Here is a 24,229-nt window from a genome sequence, read left to right as displayed (position 1 = left end):
CCCATTGCCGGCCAGTGGGTTTCCTCTCACTACCACATTTGGTAGTGAGTGGAAACGCCAAGCGGATGCTTCACATCTATACATCCGGTGAAATATCTGTGTCATTGTTCTATCTGTGGTGCTAGTCTCTGTTCTGTCAACGCAGATCGTGGGTTGAGCTGCACAGCACTGACAGCTGTGTTGACATGACAACTTGGTCGAAATTCTGAACCTTCGAATGGATCATGTGACAAAAGAGTTTGTTTTGATTGGCTGTTGCTTGCAATTAGTTGCGCAAAGTTGAAGTTTCATCTGGATGCATCCAAGTTGCAGATGAGAAGCTTATTCGTGTCAGGGGGGTGTCTTGTTTTGCACGCCTTGTATAAAATGCAGTACGACAGGATCTTTATAAAACACACAGCTCTGTATTAGCTAGCTATAACTGGCATGTTCATGTTTCGGTCATGATCAACGGAAAATAACCTCATGACCTGGGTGGTCTTAACCAATCATAGCGCAGTATGATATGACGGTAGAATGCAACCAATTACAATTGAGTATGTTGACACATGAATATTACAGGGGGTGTTTCACAAAGCAATAAAAAAGAAACTCTGTTGCAAGCAGCTAAAATGACGCGCAAGTTGTGTAACAGCAGCTCTACGCTGAGTGCAGTTCCTGTATTGTTGATATTAAGCCTATTTTCAACTTTGAAAAATAACTGTTCAACATAGAAAGAATAATGCTTTAGTACATTATTTTCTATTACTTTATTATGACATCATTTTGTATTACTTTATTACACTAGTATCTCCATGGTAATTCTAACATTCTAATCTTATCAAATATGAGGTTTTGAGAAGGAGATGTTGTTGTTGTCTCTGAAATGGTTGTTTCTAACCAAATTGTCCCCATCCACCCACTGAACAAATCAAGGACCGTAAAATGTCAACTGCTCATTATTTAAACATAATGACAAGGTTAGACCTGCACTGCATTAGGATTATGTCTGGCAGTACAGACATATGTCTGGCAGTACATGGACGATTTCAGAGTCAAGATCCAGTCAGGTCCATAATTATTGGCACCCTTAATAAAGATGAGCAAAAAAGACTATCAAATAAGTAATATAAATACTGAGCTATATTGCATGCTCCAGAAAATTGGGAAATGATTTTATACTAATACAATTGCTCAGAGAAATAGATCTGGTTGAACAAGTAGCTTAATACAAAAAATATAAAAAAGATAGGGGTCAAAATGATTGGCAGCCCTGTTTTCAATACTCTTATCACCCTCCCCTTATTTTTCTGAGATTGGAGAACACATTGGGAGGGATCTTAGACCATTCCTCCATACAGGATATTTCCAGATCCTTCTTGTTATCCTTCGTCTGTGCTTATGGACTGCCATCTTCAATTCAAACCACAGGTTTTCAATGGGGTTCAAGTCCGGAGACTGAGATGGCCATTGCAAAATGTTGATTTTTGTGGTCAATTAATAACTTCTTTGTGGATTTTGATGTGTGCTTGGGGTTATTGTCTTGCTGGAATATCTACTTGCGGCCAAGTGTCAGCCTCCTGGCAGAGGCAACTAGGTTTTTATCTAAATTGTCCTGATACTTGGTAAAGTTCATGGTGGCATTGACCTTAACAAAGGCCACAGGACCAGTGGAAGCAAAATAGCCCCATAACGTCAAAGATACCCCACCATATGTGACCTTAGGTGCTTTTCTGCATATGCTTCCATTTTTCGACTCCAGACTCACCACTGGTGTGCGTGGCCAAAAAGCTCTATTTTCATGTCATCTGACCATAGCACCACCTGGAGTTTGATAAAAAACATTAGCACTTGGATTGGAAACGGTGCTATGGTTATCCTTACAAGGGGAGTGTGCTAGGGTTGAAAACAAGGGTGCCAATAATCCCCTGTCATGACGTTGCCCTCTTTGGACACTGCGAGCACCATCCCCCGACCTCTATACTTCTGACACCAGGCTCTGTAAGAGCGGTCGTAAATTCCTACGAGGAGACCCTCTCCTCATGGCCCCAGTATAGAGAGAACAAAGGAGTTATTCCACCTCACAGAACTGGAGAACCGAACGACATTTATGTTCTGGAGAAGGTATAAAAGATCGGTGAAGAATCCAGCTACGAACTGGTCCATTTGGTACAATATTGTGAAACTCATGAGAGACAATACCGCCACATTACCATAATCATGTTTATACAATAGCCTCAGCTATGAGACTTACATCTAAATGGTTGTATAAAATGAATGAATAAGGATGGAACTGTTTGTGAAATTGTGTAATGTGATTTTGGACTGTTTAATGAAGGAAACTCTAATTCCCTTTGGAGTCTTAACTAAATCAGAGGACCGCCCATGAGCACAGTTATGGTCTGGCGTCATGCGACAGGCCCTTTTCTGCTCTTCCGAAGAAAACCAAGGTGGGGGTTTTATATCACCAGACCGAGCTTACCTCAATTACGAGATGGCTAAAGGTTGGAGACCAGCTTACCTCGATAACGAGAGGGCCAAGGTTTGACCATGCATTCCTCTTTCTGAACTTTTAACCATACCACGTGGTTAAACTCTTAGACTATCGATACCGACAGAATAAGAACAAGTCTTTAATATTAATTACTAGTCTGCAGCTAGGAATTCAGTATCATTGAACGTGAAGACCGACAACCGCCGAAACATCTGCCCTATAACAACATTAATGAATGTCACTCTGAACTACCCATTCTAACCAAAACAGAGAGGGAGAGGGCGGACAGACTCCAACAGAAACAAACTTTTCAACAGAGACCCCGATGACACACTGAGCGTAAATATATATATTGATTGCAATTGTTCCAGAATGAGTGAGCGTTCATGTGCAAAAGATTAGTATTTCAATTGTTATAATTATCAACTCTGTAGTGCCTTCTCAGCTGACCCCCCACTCCCCTTTTGTCTAACAAGCCGCCATGCCGGTTTAGCCCACTAGGGCACATTCCTCTATCATTTCTTTGTAACGATATCTACTGTTTGTTATGCATTTCTGTGAATTACCTAGTTAGTAAATAAATGATTTTAAGACAATTGATGTATGGATGACTCATAGTGAAGACTGGGTTCGTGCAGATAACCAACAATTTACGACGTTTGGAATGAGACTGACGAGGTAAAGAATACGTCATTAATCAGAAGACTAAGTGATCAGATATTAAAATATCTGAAAGTTATATTAGGAAAATTATAACTTTGTAATCTGAATATTTTCCTTGGTGCCCCGACTTCCTAGTTAATTACAGTTACATGATTAATCAGGTTAATCGCGTGATAATAGAGTTATTTGATAAATATGTCTTCAGTTTAATGATGCCAAAGACACGACACCACTATATATATTTTTTTGTCTTTATCAAGGGTGCCAATAATTATGGACCTGACTGGACATAGCACCAAGATGCATTTTGAGTTGTCCTTTGCAATGCATGACTCCATGGTATGTATTGTTGGCAAAACAAGCTTCACCATCAGGATGCTCTGCTGTTCCCCCCCACTCGGTTTGGGTTTTCGTCCTCATTTTTATTACTTGTGACAGTGTACCAACCTGGGCGGTACTCGGTTTGGTCTACCAGTATTGCGGCGCTGAGGGTTTGTCTTAGTTGTCTGTGTAACTTGTCTGTCCACCGGAATCCTCCCAGTTATAGCCTTCGGGTTTGAGGACCGCGCCTACCCCGCAAGATTTGGAGACTATGTTTCGCTCCAGCAGGCTTGCAGTTCTCCACTGAGTGAACTAGGTGTCGCGAGGTGCACCACGTTTCATCTCTCACAGGGCGCAGCCATCTTGGCTTGACTCCTGTGTGTACCACGGTGAACCACGGTGAACGAGCTATGCAAAGTAGCTAGATTAACGAGAGGTGACCATTGCAGGACTAAGCACGGTTATAAACACACTTCCCCTTAAGTCTTGCCAACCACGTACAGGTGAAGTCGGAAGTTTACATACACTTAGGTTGGAGACATTAAAACCACTCCACAAATGTCTTGTTACCAAACTATAGTTTTGGCAAGTCGGTTAGGACATCTACTTTGTGCATGACACAAGTTATTTTTCCAACAATTTTCCAACAATTGTTCACTTATAATTCACTGTATCACAATTCCAGTGGGTCAGAAGTTTACATACACTAAGTTGACTGTGCCTTTAAACAGCTTGGAAAATTCCAGAAAATGATGTCATGGCTTTAGAAGCTTCTGGTAGGCAAATTGACATCATTTGAGTCAATTGGAGGTGTACCTGTGGATGTATTTCAAGGCCTACCTTCAAACTCAGCGCCTCTTTTGCTTGACGTCATGGGAAAATCAAAAGAAATCAGCCAAGACCTCCGAAAAAAATTGTAGACCTCCACAAGTCTGGTTCATCCTTGGGAGCAATTTCCAAACGCCTGAAGGTACCACATTCATCTGTACAAACAATAGTATGCAAGTATAAACTCCAATGGGTTCACGCAGCTGTCATACCGCTCAGGAAGGAGATGCATTCTGTCTCCTAGAGATGAACGTACTTTGGTGGGAAAAGTGCAAATCAATCCCAGAATAACAGCAAAGGACCTTGTGAAGATGCTGGAGGAAACAGGTACAAAAGTATCTATATCCACAGTAAAACGAGTCCTATATCGACATAACCTGAAAGGCCGCTCAGCAAGGAAGAAGCCACGGCTCCAAAACCACCATTAAAAAAGCCAGACTACATTTTGCAACTGCACATGGGGACAAAGATCGTACTTTTTGGAGAAATGTCCTCTAGTCTGATGAAACAAAAATAGAACTGTTTGGCCATAATGACGATCGTTATGTTTGGAGGAAAAAGGGGGATGCTTGTGTAGTAGAGTGATGTTGTTCCCCTAGATTATGCACCAAGTTGCACACAAGGACAGTTCAAGTAGGCCAGGTCAAGAGGGGATGTTAATAAGTTAACTCTTACATCTAGACGTTCCGCTAGCGGAACACCTGCTCCAATATCCAATGATGGGCGTGGCGCGAATTACAAATTCCTCAAAAATACAAAAACTTCAATTTTTCAAACATATGACTATTTTACAGCATTTTAAAGACAAGACTCTCCTTTATCTAACCACACTGTCCGATTTCAAAAAGGCTTTACAGCGAAAGCAAAACATTAGATTATGTCAGCAGAGTACCCAGCCAGAAATAATCAGACACCCATTTTTCAAGCTAGCATATAATGTCACAAAAAACAAAACCACAGCTAAATGCAGCACTAACCTTTGATCTTCATCAGATGACATGGCTAGGACATTATGTTATACAATACATGCATGTTTTGTTCAATCAAGTTCATATTTATATCAAAAACCAGCTTTTTACATTAGCATGTGATGTTCAGAACTAGCATTCCCACCGAACACTTCCGGTGAATTTACTAAATTACTCACGATAAACGTTCACAAAAAACATAACAATTATTTTAAGAATTATAGATACAGAACTCCTTTGTGCAATCGAGGTGTCCGATTTTAAAATAGCTTTTCGGTGAAAGCACATTTTGCAATATTCTGAGTAGATAGCTAGCCATCACGGCTAGCTATTTTGACACCCACCAAGTTTAGCCCTGACCAAACTCCGATTTACTATTAGAAAAGTTTGATTACCTTTGGTGTTCTTCGTCAGAATGCACTCCCAGGACTGCTAATTCAATAACAAATGTTGGTTTGGTTCAAAATAATCCATAGTTATATCCAAATAGCGGCGTTTTGTTCGTGCGTTCAAGACACTATCCGAAGTGTAAATAAGGGTCACGCGCACGACGCATTTCGTGACCAAAAAATTCTAAATATTCCATTACCGTACTTCGAAGCATGTCAACCGCTGTTAAAAATCAATTTTTATGCCATTTTTCTCGTAAAAAAGCGATAATATTCCGACCGGGAGTGGTGGTTTTCGTTCAAAGACGAAAGAATAAAAACATGGAGTCGACTCGTGCACGAGCCTCAGTCTCATAGTACTCTGACCGGCCACTATCCAAACGCGCTAATGTTTTTCAGCCAGGGCCTGCAAAGCCACGATTCAGCTTTTTGCCGCCTTCTGAGAGCCCATGGGAGCCGTAGGAAGTGTCACGTAACAGCAGAGATCCCTTGTTTTGGATAGAGATAATCAAGAAGGCCAAGAAATGGTCAGACAGGGTACTTCCTGTACAGAATCTTCTCAGGTTTTGGCCTGCCAAATGAGTTCTGTTATACTCACAGACACCATTCAAACAGTTTTAGAAACTTTGGAGTGTTTTCTATCCAAAGCTAATAATTATATGCATATTCTTGTTTCTGGGCAGGAGTAATAATCAGATTAAATCGCGTACGTTTTTTATCCGGCCGTGAAAATACTGCCCCCTAGCCATAACAGGTTAATAACAATAATAATTCAATGTGTTTTCTTTATTTAATTACAGCAGCATAGTTAATGTTATTTTTTGGTGTACAAACTTTTTTGATATCTATATTGTAAATACACCTAATTGTAAAAGTTTGTATATTTTGGTTTGGTCCATCGCGGGTTATCCGTACTTACATACCCTTTTATTGTTCTCTTTTGCCGGACCTTCAACTAGCAAGGTATGTTGTCCTTGGCGCCGTAATTTGTCAATATAAAACTGTGGTAAAGTTACATAAAGTGCTGTTACGCAACTATAGGTTTTGTTACAATGTGGACAATTATAAAGATTTATGTTAACAACTTTCACCAAGCTCGCTAATTAGGGTACCTATTGTAACTCGGGAGTATTTGGGACCGTGTTTGAGTGAGTTGCTATGTGTTCACGCAGGCGCCCGAGAGCTGTGACTGCACCGAGGGCTAACATATTGTGTGTTGTCTCTTCGTGTGCAGGTATGTCTTTTATTTTGTCCGAATATGTTGTATATCATTTTAATTGTATAGTATGCTGTTGGGCACTGAATGTATGTATGCAGTTCCCGCTCTTTTGCCGGACCTTCAACTAGCAAGGCGCCCGAGAGCTGTGACTGCACCGAGGGCTAACATATTGTGTGTTGTCTCTTCGTGTGCAGGTCAAATAAAAATGATTCAACCATCAGAATTCCAGTTGTGGCAGTGTCCTAAATAAAAGTACACAACGCAGAACGAACCACGCTACACTTGCAAGCCGAAGAACACCATCCCAACCGTGAAGCACGGGGGTGGCAGCATCATGTTGTGGGGGTGCTTTGCTGCAGGAGGGACTGGTGCACTTCACAAAATAGATGGCATCATGAGGATGGAAAATTATGTGAATAAATTGAAGCAAAATCTCAAGACATCAGTCAGGAAGTTAAAGCTTGGTCGCAAATGGGTCTTCCAAATGGACAATGACCCCAAGCATACTTCCAAAGTTGTGGCAAAATGGCTTAAGGACAACAAATTCAAGGTATTGGAGTGGCCATCACAAAGCCCTGACATCAATCCTATAGAATATTTGTGGGCAGAACTGAAAAAGCGTGTGTGAGCAAGGAGGCCTACAAACCTGACTCAGTTACACCAGCTCTGTCAGGAGTAATGGGCCAAAACCTATTGTGTGAAGCTTGTGGAAGGCTACCCGTAACATTTGACCCAAGTTAAACAATTTAAAGGCAATGCTAACAAATACTGATTGAGTGTATGTGACCCACTGGGAATGTGATGAAAGAAATAAAAGCTGAAATAAATCATTCTCTCTATTATTCTGACATTTCACATTCTTAAAATAAAGTGGTGATCCTAACTGACCGAAGACAGGGAATTTTTACTAGGATTAAATGTCAGGTATTGTGAAAACTGAGTTTAAATGTATTTGGCTAAGGTGTATGTAAACTTCAACTGTATATAGCAAGAAATTAGCTATAAACATAGCGTGAGTTAAAGCCGACCCACACATAAAGCAAGAAATAAGCTATAAATGTGTGTCATGTTCAAGCAGTTTACACTGTTGGCTTAATTATTTAGAAAAGCTACAGCCATTCATGTCTCCTCTCCTTCATTCAGATAGTGTGTGTGTGTGTGAGACAAAAACTGATACTGGGTCCATGATAATCTTTACTATTATACAGTATTGCACAGTGCTTACTGCAAACAGTATATTCAGAGCGGCTTGTTATAATCCAATCGTTGCAGCAGGCTCAACCGATACCCCGCCCATTTCTTTACAGACAGAAGAACTAGCCAATAGTTGTTTATAGCACACAGCACTTCACACTGAATGAAAGGAACATGCGTGCTGGCAGCTGAAAATCACGATCACGGATAATTACAAAACATACTTGTGTAAAAATCGTATTCGGAAAATTCTCCATATCCATTACTACTGTGTACTCATTTTGTCCGAATCCTCGGCACTCCCCTGCTGTACATGTAAACAGGGCTGAAAAGTGACTGGTCGCAGGAATATATACTGTAAATACTGTGCCTTCAAAGTATTCACACCCCTTGACATTTTCCACATTTTGTAGTGTTTCGAAGTGGGTTTCAAATGGATTTAATTGTATTTTTTTGTCAACAATCTACACAAAATACTCTAATGTCAAAGTGTATGAAAAATTCTAATATTTGTGAAAAAGAAAACACTAAAATACAGTATCTTGAGAAGTAATCAACCCCCTGAGTCAACACATGTTAGAATCACATTTGGCAGCGATTCCAACTGTGCGTCTTTCTTGGTAAGTCTGTAAGAGCTTTCCACACCTGGATTGTTCAACATTTGCCCATTTAAATTTTTTTTATTATCTTCAAAATTCTTCAAGCTCTGTCAAATTGGTTATTGATCATTGCTAGACAACCATTTGCAGGCTTTGCCATACATTTTCAAGCAGATTTAAGTAAAAGCTGTAACTGGGCCACTCAGGAACGTTCACTGTCTTCTTGGTTAGCAACTCCAGTGTATATTTGGCCTTGTGTTTCAGGTTATTGTCCTGCTGAAAGGTGAATTAATCTCCCAGTGTCTGGTGGAAAGCAGACTGAAACTGGTTTACCTCTAGGATTTTGCCTGTGCGTAGCTCCATATAATGTATTTGTTATCCTGGAAAACTCCCCAGTCTTTAATGATTACAAGCATACCCATAACATGATGTAGCCACCACTATGCTTGAAAATATGGAGAGTAGTACTCAGTAATGTTTTGTATTGGATTTATCCCAAACATAACACCTTGTATTCAGGACAAAATGTTAATTGCTTTGCCACATTTTTGCAGTAGTACTCTACTGCCATGTTGCAAACAGGATGCATGTTTTGGAATATTTGTATTCTGTATAGGCCTCCTCATTTTCACTCTGTCAATTAGGTTATTATTGTGTAGTAACTACGTTATTGATTCATCAAGTTTTCTCCTACCACAGCCATTAAACTCTAACTGTTTTAAAGTCACCATTGGCCTCATGGTGAAATCCCTGAGGGGTTCATTTCCTCACTAGCAACTGAGTTAGGAAGGACGCCTGCATCTTTTGTAGTGACTCTGTGTATTGATACACCATACAAAGTGTAATTAATAACTTCACCATGCTCAAAAGTGAATTGATCTCCCAATAAGTAGATGCCCTTCTTTGCAAATCATTGGAAACCTCCCTGGTCTTTGTGGTTGAATTTGTTTGAAATTCAGTGTATGTTGTAGACCCTATTTTATTTGTTGTGCCCACCATCGGTTGAGACACTGCATGCTCTTTAATACAGGGTGGGTGTCATGTTTTGTTTGATTTAATGTACTAAAATGTGAATAACATTTTAATTTCAACTTTCAAATAGTACCACGAAGATGGTTGGAGGTCAACACATCAGCCACTGTTGATTTGAGTGAGAATGTATATTGTTTTAAATTAAACTGTCAATCTTCCATAGGAAACCTTTTGAAATCATAGAAATATAGATAATAGAATCGACATTCCCATTCAAGTTTAAATTAAACAGAGGGTGGACCAGTGGCCATCTTTCTGGTAGTAATTAGGGGTTCACAGAAGTTATGAACCTATTGTTATTCTTAGATTATAATTTGGCACACAGAAACTAGATGCCTATGAGTTACTTGGTAAAAAAGAGTGGCACCGATTGGCCAATAGGTGGCGCTTGTATAAGCAGTCTCTCTTAAACCCTCATATCTGCCCGTGTAACCTAGAGACTTGAAACTATGTATGTAGGTGCGGAAGAAATTTGCATCAAGAACCCATAACGTCTATCAGGATAGATTTTCCTCCATCTTGGACATTTTGGAAAACCTTAGAAAAACGTCTTCTCATAAACCATAGGACCAAATGGCACCAAATTCTGAATGTAGACCCACTATACGTATTAACTTAGTTTGGGTAAAAAGATGGCTGACTTATCTACAAATCAAAAATCTGGTTTTTATGTGTCCATTTATATCCACTCCACAGTGGCGTATCAACTTTAAACGTATCATCGCTATCATGGACATCCCTAAGATGAACCACGCTGAATTTGGTATTTATGTAAAAAAAAAAAAAAAAGCAGGGATTAACACATTCTTTGCATATGTAACGCTAAGGCTGAAAATCACCATCATCTTCTCCTCCTGAACCATACGTCAGATTCACCACATATTTTGTATTTAGACTCACTAGATCAGTGTTTAATGGTTTTGAGATTTGTTTTTGCACATATGCTAATGAAAAAATGTATACTTAAAAAATCTTTCATGAACCATCAATCAGATTGACTCAATTATACTGAAAAATATATATAAACGCAACTTGCAACAATTTCAAAAATGTTCATGAGTTACAGTTTATATAAGGAAATCGGTGAATTCATTAAATTCATTAGGTCCTGATCTATGGATTTCACATAACTGAGCAGGGGTGCAGCCATGGGTGGGCCTTGGTAGCCCCCCCCCCCCGATGATCCCGCAGATGAAGAAGCCGGATGTGGAGGTCCTGTGCTGGCGTGGTCTGTGGTTGTGAGGCTGGTTGGACTGCCAAAGTCTCTAAAACGACATTGGAGGCAGCTTATGGTAGTGAAATTAACATTCAATTATCTGGGAACAGCTCTGGTGGACATTTCTGCAGTCAGCATGCCAATTGCACGCTCCCTCAATGCTGGAGAATGTGTGGCATTGTGTTGTGTAACAAAACTGCACATTTCAGGGGTGTCCTTTTATTGTCCCCATCACAAGGTGCATCTGTATAATGACATGCTGTTCAATCAGCTTCTTGATATGCCACACCTGTCAGGTGGATGGATTATCTTCGCAAAGGAGAAATGCTCAGTAACAGGGATTTAAACAAATGTGTGCACAAAATTTGAGAGAAATAATATTTTGTGCGTATGGAACATTTCAGGGATTTTTCATTTCAGCTCATGAAACATGGGACACTTTACATGTTCCATTCATATTTTGGTTCAGTGTAATTAGCCTCTAATGAATTTGAGAAGGATTAGTCGCTGCATTCAAAGTGGGCCACGCTATACACCACTAGATGGCACCATATCACACCAGGGATATAAGAACTGAACCGATGGACATGGGGACAAGAAATTTGGTATTGTAAACCTTATGTATATGTCCTTAGAAGCTGTGTGAATATAAATTCGCTGCAACCTTAGCTGCACCAGACCAGTTGGTGGCACTATAGATGTCATTGGCACCATAGGATACTATAGCAATAACTATAGATCAAGTAGACTTTGTCTCATGCAAATTAATGTTAGATTAAAATTATGCAGATGAACAATGTGAAACATTTTGAAAATAACACTGAAATATTTCCTTAATCTTATCATAAACCATTAGTCAAATTGACCAGAGAATTGGTATATAAACTCAATACATTAGAAGTAATGATTTGAACAATGATTACCTGCTAGACTAAACTTCACTAGACTTAACTTCACTAGCGTCATCCTTGTGGTATTGCGAGATAAACATGGTAATGCTTCCGCTGATTGTAAATAAAGGAAGGTAGCGCCTACATGCTAGAGTTTGTCCTTTCTGTCATCCTGTGAATCCTGTTCATTGCTACCCACAGCTATATTTAGAAGTTAACATTTACATTTAATTTATATTTCAATAGTGTACCGGCTAAATTGCAGTGGTCTGAACTTGGGATAGGTTCGTTCTACCGATGACGGGCACAACACGGACACCTCAGATGATGTAAAATAGGTTCTTCGCTACAACAAGCGTGTTTACACATTTTTTCGTAAAAAAAGATTTTTTGGTCGATTAAATTATACAACTGTTTGATAACCCTGTTTTGTAAGCTTTCAAATTATATAAAACTCAACTGTTTTTCAGTGATGACGACATGGATGTCGGGTGTGGTATGCAAAATGGTTCAACTTTGAGCGCCTCTATTTTGGTATTCAGGTCATTTGCATTGACCCATTTTTGCACTGACTCGATGCACACTCACTGGACTCTACCCACACACTCAGACATATTTACGCTGACACTCCAACAGACAAACGCACACTCACACATGCTCACACACAACACACACATGCATATTGACGTCACACACACACACACACACACACACACACACACACACTGCTGCTACTCTGTTTATTATCTATCCTGATTGCCTAATACATTTGAACCCTAACCTACATGTACGTATTACCTCAACTACCTTGTATCCCTGCAGATTGACTTGGTACTGGTACTCCATGTATATAGCCTCCTTCTCTATTGTGTTACTGTTTTCTATTTGCTAATTTTCTTACATTTGAAAAAGAGCTCGTAAGCATTTCAGGGTAGAGTCTACACCTGTTGGATTCGGCGCATTTCACAAATACAATTTAATTTGTTTTGGTAGAGATTTCAGCTTCACATTTTGATCACAAGCTGCAACAGCATGTAATGACTACATTATTGGCAGTAATGGGTTAATTACTAGTGGTTGGAAATCACCACTAGAGGGCATGGGAATAATGAGAAGTATTAGCCTATGTATGATTTGGGTTCAGGAAGTCTTTTTTTTTATCCCTAATGTAAAAATCCCCATCCACCTTTTTAAATCTTATATAACACATGTGTGGGCCATTGCACATTCATCTACTGATCAAGTCTTGTTATTGCATAAGACCCTCTGTTTCTTACATAGTGTGTAGTGTACTTACAGTATGTTGCTGTGTCTGTGTTGTGTAGGCTATGTAGAGAGGCCTTCGGAGGAGCCCGGCTGGGGCAGGCTGGAGCTGGCAGCAGTCATCCTGGTGCCCTCTACCCTGCTCTGTGTGAGCATCCTGCTGGGTGTGTGTGTGGTGCAGGGCCAGCCCTGTGCCTACAACCGGGCCCACAAGAATGACGTGGAGGAGCCCCTGGACGACCAAAGTCTTATGTCCCCCGATAAGTGTCTTAAAGACCTCATCTACGATATGAGCACCTCCGGCTCAGGCTACGGTAAGAGAGAGTCTATACGTGTATGGTTCAATGTACAGTCATAGGAACATAATCACTAGAATGGGTGTCCCCCATCAAGTCAATGGATCTCTAATGGTGATTCTATTTAGGCATGCACCAGAGGAGAGCAGGTAATGGTGCTCTGATAGATGGACCTCCATAACGAATTTAGCATTTTAAATCAATTTGATGTTTTAATATTGAAAATTGGGCAGCAAGTGAGAGTAACAACACACTGAGTTCAGAGTTTATAATTGGATTATGTTCCTGACAGAGCATTTGTCACTGATTTTTTTGTTTGTTTTGTTTTACAGGGCTACCACTGCTGGTACAACGGACAATAGCTCGGACCATCGTGCTGCAGGAGACCATTGGGAAGGGCCGCTTCGGGGAGGTGTGGCGAGGGAAGTGGCGAGGGGAGGACGTTGCGGTGAAGATCTTCTCATCCCGTGACGAGAGGTCCTGGTTCAGAGAGGCAGAGATCTATCAGACCATCATGCTCCGACACGAGAATATCCTGGGATTCATTGCAGCTGATAACAAAGGAACTTATTGACATATTTGGTCCAAATGGCACCCTATTCCCTATATAGTGCACTACTTTTCACCAGAGCCCTATATACTATATAGGGAATAGGGTGCCATTTGGGAGGCATCCTTGCTATAACTGCCCTTGATATGCTATTTTGACTATGTAGTGACTTAAGCAGGAAAAGCTCCTGGCCCTAACTACATTTCATGTCATGTACATTGTTTTAATGTGTGACAAGAAGCGTTCTCAAGTATGACTGTACACGTACACTAACCCCAGGTGTGTGACCATGCCCTTTTGCTGTCTTCTGCAGATAACGGCTCTTGGACCCAGCTGTGGCTGGTGACAGAGTACCACGAGCACGGCTCCCTGTTCGACTACCTGAACAGGTACACAGTGTCTGTGGACGGCATGATCGTTCTGGCCTTGTCCATCGCCAGCGGCCTGGCACACCTCCACATGGAGATCATTGGCACTCAGGGTGAGGTGTTGGCACCGCAAATCCTTTCAGCCTAGATCTTTAACTTCCCGTAATGGGAATTTAAGACGACTATCATTTTTAGATTCAGAGTGATTGATATAATGTAGAATATTGAGAGTCTCTGTATCCTACAGGGCCACAGATGTATACTATACACTACAAGGCTTATTTGTAGTGTGGTATAGGCTTCAATAACAATAGAAAACCTGTGTATCTGTCAGTCTAGTTTTGGACTGATGCCATTCCCACTTTAGATATTCTATTGAACATCCCACAGGATTGACATGTATTCTTGTAGTGGAAATAATGATTCACCAAATGTCAGAACTATAATTACAGGGACTTGGCGAGGGCCTCCTTTTTATAACAGAACAACCATAGAAAATCCTCTTTCTAATCTTAGAAAAGCTACTTTCCAAAGCACACTTCTTTGTGTTGCTAGTTACTTGCTGATGTGAGCTTGTTGCATTCACAACGATAGCCTTATTTCTATACAAATTGTTTCTTCTGAATTCTTTATTTTTTTTGTCACGTTTGCACAGCACTACTGTTAATCTATTGTTAGCATCTATTTTGCAAGGGCTATATAACAGTGACAACAAACATCTACCCATGTTAGCAAGTTATTGAATAGACATTAAATATAACCAGGGTTGGGGAGTAACAGATTACATGTACATGTAGTCCGTTACATGTAAGGAATTACAAAAAACTGGTAACTGTAAATATTGTAATCAGATTACAGATACTTTTGAAAAACTAGATTACTTTGAGGATTACTTCACGGATTACTTCGCCGATTACTTCTAAATTCGGAAAGGATGTTTGCGAAAAAAAATCTTTGACACTTCTCTGTTTTCTCAATGACATTCAAATCAGCATTGAAAGAAGGTCCAAGTTTAAATTTGTTCCATCCTGAGTGAGTCTGACCACAAGTCAGAGACCACTGTGATGACACACCAAATGTGTTTGATGGATCGTGGGAAAAGAGCAGGAATAGGCTTTTTTAGGCTACAGTCCATGCTATGTCTTCCAATGGTGCAACTGCTGTCGGCATCCAAAGATTATCCAACTTGAATAAACACTTGGAGGTAAGGATGACAGCAGTGGTGTAGTCTACGGCAATACGGATACCACTTATTATTGATATCTACATAGTGCATTGACATGAATCACACTGCTGCTCTGTCATTTAGCTATTTGCGACTTATGGATTGTGGTTGTCATGGATGGCTGTTCACAAATCTAAATGTGTATTTGAACCCAATAATGGTTGAATTCGAAAAGTTTAAGCTGCCTATCAATCATTGTTTTTGAAACCAGTGGACAGCCAGTGAAATATGTGCTCTTGCAACAGCTGCATAGTGTTGCATAGTGTGCATAGATCCCAGCCTATGGAATAAAAGTGGGGCTTTTACTACTCAATCTAATTCATGCTGATAAAAATCAATAATCCATAGGCCTAATGGACACATGCTCAAACTCACACACTTTTGATAGACTTAAAGGGGCAATCTGTAGTTGCTACATCCATTTTTGGACTTATAAATGATATATACATTACCAGTCAAAAGTTTGGACACACTCATTCCAGGTTTTTTCTTTATGTGAAGACATCAAAATGATGGAACAGTACATATGGAATCATGTAGTAACCAAAAAGTGTTAAACAAATCAAAATATATTAAATATAATATTCAAGGTAGCCACCCTTTGCCTTGATGACAGCTTCGCATACTCTTGGCATTCTCTCAACCAACTTCATGAGGAATGCTTTTCCAACGGTTCCCACATATGCTGAGCACTTGTTGGCTGTTTTTCCGTCACTCTGCGGTCCAACTCAACCCAAACATCCCAATTGGGTTGAGGTCTGTGGAGGCCAGGTCATCTGATGCAGCAATCCATCACTGTCCTTCTTGGTGAAATAGCACTTACACAGCCTGGAGGTGTGTTGGGTCATTGTGCTGTTGAAAAACAAATGATAGTCCCACTAAGTGCAAACCAGATGGGATGGTGTATTGCTGCAGAATGCTGTGGTAGCCATGCTGTTTAAGTGTGCCTTGAATTCTAAATAAATCCCAGACAGTGTCACCATCAAAGCATAATCACATTATGGATGGTCAGTCCTTGCATCCATAGCTCCGTCTATTAATCTGAGAGGGGTTACATTTCTCCAGGCCCATCCCTCAGCTTTTTACCAAAACAGGGGCGACCATTTTGTTATTGTTTCATCTGTGGATGTGCCCTTTTAAACAGCTGTACATTATCAAGATATCAAATTGTCACCAACAAATAGGTAAACAATAGGCCTATAGCATATGGCATTCGTTTTTTTCACATGTAAATAGCACTTTTCAGTAGTGCTCAAAGCATGCCATTCCATGAGGGCAGCATTATTTTTCAACCTGAATCAATGAGCCCAATCAGTCCTCCATGACAACAAAATCATAAAGAACAGAGTAGGGCTGGCTAATAAGTCCTTAGTTTTGGGGTCATGCTCAGGTAAAACAATTTGGATAATCTTTACTTCCATATTTCCAAGTCCTATTCTTGAAGATCAAGGGGTATAACATTTATTGGAATGACTGAAATTCTGATAGACTTTGGTTTTTAATGTAAATATAGAATTTAATCGTATTATTATATGTAGTAGAAAGTGATGGGTTAGAAGAAGCCTACATAAACCAACCCATAAAGTAAAATTTAACATCCATATATGGCCAGCTATGTAAACTTTAACATTGATTTATCCTGCAATAGATGTTGTTCAATTGGTAATATAAATGTTTGTCTTCTTCTAATGCCTCTTAAGGGGAAAGTCATCTAAAAGTAACTGAATGTAATCAGATTACGTTACTGAGTTTGGGTAATCCAAAAGTTACGTTACTGATTACAATTTTGGACAGATAACTAGTAACTGTAACAGGTTACATTTAGAAAGTAACCTATACAACCCTGAATAACTATGTTGTAATGTGTGCATCCATTCTTAGCACTAGACATGTATTTTGCAAGGGCTATACAACAGTGACAATAAACCCATGTATCACTTTAGCAAGTTATTGAAATTACATGTAATAAAACTATGAGTTGTGATGTGTTTTACAGGGAAACCTGCCATTGCCCACAGAGACATCAAGTCTAAAAACATTCTGGTGAAGAAGAATGGGACGGCTGTCATAGCAGACCTCGGATTGGCTGTGAAACACGACTCCAGTACCAACATCATTGATATACCATCCAATCACAGAGTAGGAACAAAGAGGTAACTAGGCAGCTTTTAACTGAGAGAAAAGAGCATGGGCATGTCTATTGGCCACTTTGATGGACCTTTTTCAATTATTAGTATTTTATCTTTTTATATCCTTTTAGAGAGATGGAGGGAGCAGTATTGGCTGACGATCAGGAAGGTCTCACATTGACTTTGAGTGTGTCCAAAATGCCACAGCGCTAGTCAGAAATGGCGCACTAGGGAATGGGGTGCCATTTGCGACGCATCCAAGTCTTCACATCTCCCTTGCCCTCGTTTGTTTATGAAATTGATGGCTAGCCGACAGGTATCCTCTTCCACGTGCCACCTTCATCATTCAGAGCTCCTGTTTTTAGGACACCGTGCGCTGTTAACTGTTAATATAGTGATGGGACCGCTGCTCACACGGAGCCCTGTCTTCTGTCTATATAATAATAATAACATGTCTGTATCTCTGTGTGCCTGCTGCCTGTCTGCAGGGTGGGAAATGAACTTTTTGGTCCAGCAGCCACTGGTGGAACATTCTTTTACTTGCCTAAATATGTTTTTCTCCATAATTACACCACAAATCACCCCCCCCCCCAAAAAAATGTATTACTACTAAGAAGTAATGGGTTATATTTCTTAATTTCATAAAATGTTTGTGACCTGCATCTTTTAAGCAATGTATGTTTAAAATGAATCATTTCGATCCAATAATAAAAACAGGTAAACAGTTCTACAACTGAACATCTAGAATCAACAAAGTGCCTGCCCTGCCACAAAACGCTGAGTGATACAGCTTATTTATTATTATAGTTCAGGGCTCAATGCTGACATTTTTTACAAGAAGTACATGATGTTCTCATAAGTAGAAATGTAGAAGCACAAAAATAAATCAAGGAGAGCAATGACTAAAGGTTAATGAATAAACGTTTTTTGGGGAGTGATCCATCCTCAATCAAGCACAGTCATTAGGTGAGACAAAAATGTTCAGCTGGCCCTTTAAGGGACCAGCTGTGGCAACTAAGGCACTAGCTTGTCAGTGATGGAAAAAAAAATCTCAGACTGCGATGTCTTCCTATGCAGCGGGCAGTTGCAGCAAACTCAAACTAACTTTGATAAACAACCTAGCATGTGAACAAAACGATCTAACTGTCCAAGAAACACAACGACAAAGTCACACTTTTAGTAGCCTTTCTTGTCAGTTCGACAAACCACTACATGTGGGCTTTGGATGGAGAAAAAAAACAGTTCCCAAATGCTCTGTGTGACCACCCGCCAACATGGCTGGTGAAATATAGCTATAGTACATTCTTACCCGCCGATGACAAACTATGCTCTCATTTGGCGGGTGGATGGTGATAATTTCCAACCCTGCCTGTCTCTGTATCTCTGCCAGGACATTGAGTGCCTTCAGATGCATCAGTGTTGACTCACTCACCCTAATACCCTGTTGGTTAGTAGTTAACGAGTTCTTCCTCCCTCGGCAGGTACATGGCTCCAGAACTGCTGGATGACACGATCAATATTGGCAGCTTTGAGTCATTCAAGCGGGCAGATATATACTCCCTGGGCCTTGTATTCTGGGAACTGGCACGGAGGTGTTCCATCAGGGGTACGTATTTTTTAAACTCTTAGTACAAAAGCAACCGGAAGCAAATACAATGGAAGGCTACTAGAAATGACAGTATTTAAAGCGGAAGCTAATATTGTATTCCCTGTATGCACTATAGGGTGCCATTTTGGGACACCTTCAAGTTATTTAACTCTTAGTACAAAAGCAACATTAAGCAAATGAAATGGAAGTCGGGAAGTCTGGTCTGTTCAGCTAATGCACTCAGAGAAATGACACTGGAGTAGTGATTGATGCAGTTATTGGTTTATTGGGTAGGCGATGAATATACTTTATTCAGTGATTCATCATTTAATGAATATTAATGACTAATTCATTTTACCACTGATATTAAGTAAACACAATTTCTCACATTGCCATGGAACTGATGACGGATGGTACATTTGTGCCAGGGAAATGAAGAAATGTGCTCGTTTTTCTCCCCCCACAGGACTTCAAGAAGATTTTCAGTTGCCTTACTATGATATGGTGCCTTCAGATCCTTCTGTGGAGGACATGAGAAAGATAGTCTGTGACCAGAAACTGAGACCTAACATTCCCAACCAGTGGCAGAGCTGTGAGGTGAGATGCATTTTTTGGGGGCTGTGATAGGGTTGAAACTTTCCCAGAAACCCCGGTTGGAAGATTCCTGGAATCGGTAGGGAATAAGCAGGAACTCTGTGAATCCTCAGAACGGGAAGCCTAGGAATTTTTGGACAAATTTTACAACCCTTGACTTAAAAAAATAAAATGTAGCTTCCAGTATATTGCCATAGGGCCGACTGAAGTCAGATTGGGAATACAATATACTTATTGTATGTTAGCTTGGTTAGCATTTAGAATTGTACCTCTGTAAATTGAACTGCTGTTTTTGAGGAAGGTTTTACTTGCAATGACTGATATGGGGCTGTCTAACCTACCTTATTTGAATGCACTTACTGTAATTCTAAGTTGCTCTGCTCTGGACAAGAGTGTCTGCTAAATAGCCAAAATGTACCTTTTTGACCTGTTGATTGAACATGATCCTTCTTGATTCACCAGGCACTGCGGGTGATAGGCAAGCTGATGCGCGAGTGCTGGTATGCCAACGCTGCAGCTCGCCTCACCGCGCTGAGGGTCAAGAAAACTGTCTCTCAGGTGACTGTACTCAAGGACATCAAAGATTAGCTAGCCCACTGGCTGGCGCACCTGAACGTCCTGTCATTGGTCTGGAGCAAAGCATCCTCAAGACCACACTGAAACAGGAAACGCTCAGCTGGGTCGTATTAATTAGAAACCAAAACAGAAGAGAATGGGGAGGGACTACCTAAACCTATCCAATAAGACATTCTCATTACAAAATGTTTTGTTGTGGTTAGTAAATGTAGGTTTTAGCACGATGTTCCAAATGCCTGTATCGCAAGAATCAAGATTTTTGTTTTGTTTTATGAGCGTTCATGTCTGCTTGTTCTCATGAAGTCTTTTTGGTCTCATCTCCTTCGCTCCTTCTGTGCTGTTTGCACCTTCCCACTTGCACACACACACACACACACACATACACCAAGCCTCTCCCCATGCCACTCACATCGAACATTAAAGATCACTTCTATTTGCATTTGAGGGTTGGTCCAAAATAATTGGTCACATGGACACCCAAACACATTGAGACATTATTTTACTGTAACAGAGGAGAAGTTACCTTTTCTAACGATACCCTTTTTATGTCTCGACTCCCAGACCCTCCTAAAACTGGAGTATCAATGAACATGATTGTGGAACATTTATGCACAGTTTCTGTCACACTGTGACAAAAATGCAGTACTTGGTACCAAGTACCGCTAGGAACATTTTATCCACATACTGTTAATGTGCTAGCTGTCTAGTCTGTGTTTTTGTAAATGTGCAATGAGCATAAGAAGCATTTTATAAGGTAGGCCACTTGATTCCAACATCTGAACAAAGTGGACAGGCTAGCATGCTGTTTAAACAGTTGGAGACGGACAGGGGCTTGTGTTCAGAACTGTTCTAGCTACCTTGCTAGCAAGCAAATTAAGAGAAGTTGGTCATTATTAGTGCATGGTTCGGGTAAAAAAAAAATAACAAAAAGGGCATTTTTATAGACAGACTTGAAAGCCAGATCAGTGATTATTGCAAACAAGCAGGTTGAATACTATTTGATAAAACAATGTAATTATTAGTGGGTGTTATGGTTGTGGAAGGCTTATACTTACCCATATGTATAACTTTAGAAGCCCTGAATTCATTTGATTATTCCTGACTGTTTGAAATGCGGTGTATTGACCTTTAATTGTGCAACAAAGCTTATTTAAAGAAAACATTTAAAAAAAATAATAATCAAGATGTATATCGTGAATCGGCCATAGGATCGGAAACATTTAGATGAGCTTTTTAGGCCATATCGCCTAGTCCTACATGGTGTGCGCTAATGAATACGACCCAGCAGTGAGCATGCTCAGCTTGTGATGCCAAAAGAGCCTGCTGCTGTTCAGCAGGGAACACTCCTGTCCTGCAGTGTGTGGCTGGAACTGGATCAACCAATCCAGAGGAACGGGACACGAAACTGTGACCTATCAGAAGAAGATGGATGATTTACAATGTACCGATTTCCTCTGCTACCTCAAGATGTTTTTAAGTGCCCAAAGCTTGAAGTTGCACATTGAACGCTTCGTGCCATATTATACTGTATGTAGTGCTAGGCAACATGCAAAATGACTGTAAATGTTACTGAGTAACGCACTCACTGCTATGCCTGATTTGTACAGGAAACACAAGGTCTATACCCATAAAGATAATTGTTACTTGAGAGCTGCTCCTCTCTCCCCCAACCTATTATATTTGTCATCTATAAATATTTTTTATATAAGACTTGAAAATAATGCCTATTTCAACTACACTATGTATTTAAGTCAAACATAGTCCAATATGTTGTATAAAAAAAGAGATCATATTTAAAGGGGCAATCTGCAGGTTTAACAATAACAAAGCCGGCACCCCACCGCTGTTTTTGTCAACAGCTGAGGGATGGAGATGGAGAAATGGAACTACTCTCCAATTCATAGACGGGTGTGGATGCAACGACTGATCATCCATGATATCAAAATGATAGTTTTCCACCATGTTTTGAGGCTGTACAATGCAAACAATTGCGTTGTTTACAAACAATGGAGTAAAACAAGCTTGCATTTTCGGTTCTGATGTGGTACGACAGTCTTACTAAGCTCATGACAAAATGTATAAATGATGTTCTTCAAGAGTCAATGGGTATATATCATCAACTGAATAAAAGTAAAAAAAAAAACAACTCCGTAGCAAACACAGATTCTCTTTTAAACACAACCGTACACAAATAATGTATGACTTAGAAGTATTTTCCCTAACAACCGCATCTTCTCTGAGAAGCACAACTTTTGTTATATTACGGAAAAGAGAACTACACCGAACAAAAATGTACATGCCACAATTTCAAAGATTTTACTGAGTTAGAGTTCATAGTAGGAAATCAGTCAATTGAAATGAATAGATTCGGCACTAATCTATGGATTTCCCATGACTGGGATAATATATATGCATCTGTTGGTCACAGATACCTTGGGGGGAAAAAGTAAGGGCGTGGATCAGAAAACGAGTCACTATCTGGTGTGACCACCATTTGCCTCATGCAGCGCGACACATTTCTTTCGCATAGAGTTGATCAGGAAACATGAGGTGATGGATGAAGGGCAAGACAATGGGCCTCAGGATCTCGTCACGGTATTTCTACATTCAAATTGCCATTGATGAAATGCAATTGTGTTTGTTGTCCTTAGCCTATGCCTGGCCATATCATGACCCCACCGAAACCATGGGGCACTCTGTTCACAACGTTGACATCAGGAAACCGCTCGCCCACACAACGCCATACACGCTGTCTGCCATCTTCCCGGTACAGTTGAAACTGGGACTCATCTGTGAAGGGTACACATTTCCAGCGTGCCAGTGGCCATCGAAGGTGAACATTTTCCTACTGAAGTCTGTTACGCCCCCGAAGTGCAGTCAGGTCAAGGCCCTGGTGAGGACAAGGAGCACGCAGATGAGCTTCCCTGAGACGGTTCTGACAGTTTGTACAGAATGTTCTTTTGTTGTGCAAACCCACAGTTTCATCAGCTGTCTGGGTGGCTGGTCTCAGACCATCCCGCAGGTGAAGAAGCCAGATGTGGAAGTCCTGGGCTGGCATGGTCTGTGGTTGTGAGGCCGGTTCAACGTACTACCAAATTCTCTAAAATTACGTTGGAGGCGGCTTATAGTAGAGAAATGAACATTCAATTATCTGGCCACAGCTCTGGTGGACATTCCTGCAGTTAGCATGCCAATTGCAACGCTCCCTCAAAACTTGAGACATCTGTGGTGTTGTGTGACAAAACGGCACATTTTAGAGTGGCCTTTGTAATGATCATGCTGTTTAATCAGCTTCTTGATATGCCACACCTGTTAGGTAGATGGATTATCTTGGCAAAGAAGAAACGCTCTCTAACAGGGATGTAAACAAATTTGTGCACAGAATTTGAGAGAAATATGCTTTTTGTGCGTATGGGAACATTTCTGGGATCTTTTATTTCAGCTCATGAAACGTGGGACCAACACTTTACATGTTCCATTGTGTTTTATATTTTTGTTCAGTATATTTAGGTGTTTATGGAAACACTTATTTCATAGGGATATATTTATACTGTATATCCAAAGCCTTTAATTGAATGCTGCACGATGTAGAGACACTATGAAAGGCCAATGTGAAAATATATACATTTTGTACTTTATTTTAATATTTTTTTTCCTTTAGATCATTTTTTCATGCAGTACATTGTTGGTATAAGTTACTCAAGCAGTACACCCTTTACCCAAGATAATATACATGACTGAACATTTTCAAATTGTTCACATGAAATAGTTTAACTAGAGCTCTCGTTATCAACAAACACGGTCGCTTTTTATTGACATTTGTTAATCACCTGGAAAATGATGAGCCC

General features: G+C 40.2%; 1 protein-coding gene across 2 annotated transcripts in view; it reads left to right on the top strand.

Moving 5' to 3' along the window:
* The window catches only part of LOC106581819 (activin receptor type-1C), a 34,219-nt gene extending 12,168 nt beyond the window's left edge, over nucleotides 1–22,051 (top strand). Inside the window, exons 3-9 of one of the 2 annotated variants that reach the window (XM_014164196.2) lie at nucleotides 13,118–13,369; nucleotides 13,684–13,914; nucleotides 14,215–14,382; nucleotides 17,491–17,647; nucleotides 19,105–19,229; nucleotides 19,678–19,808; nucleotides 20,268–22,051. In XM_014164196.2, coding sequence (XP_014019671.2) covers nucleotides 13,118–13,369; nucleotides 13,684–13,914; nucleotides 14,215–14,382; nucleotides 17,491–17,647; nucleotides 19,105–19,229; nucleotides 19,678–19,808; nucleotides 20,268–20,393 — 1,190 coding nt within the window. In that variant the 3' untranslated portion in view covers nucleotides 20,394–22,051. Of the gene's footprint in view, nucleotides 1–13,117; nucleotides 13,370–13,683; nucleotides 13,915–14,214; nucleotides 14,383–17,490; nucleotides 17,648–17,754; nucleotides 18,209–19,104; nucleotides 19,230–19,677; nucleotides 19,809–20,267 lie in introns of those variants that run through there. The other variant, XM_014164197.2, reaches the window with a different exon arrangement.
* The last annotated feature ends 2,178 nt before the right edge of the window (nucleotides 22,052–24,229 follow it).

Source organism: Salmo salar, chromosome ssa21, assembly GCF_905237065.1.
Source record: "Salmo salar chromosome ssa21, Ssal_v3.1, whole genome shotgun sequence".
In the NCBI taxonomy this organism is placed as follows: Eukaryota; Metazoa; Chordata; class Actinopteri; order Salmoniformes; family Salmonidae; genus Salmo; species Salmo salar.
This window is presented reverse-complemented; position numbering and strand designations above follow the sequence as displayed.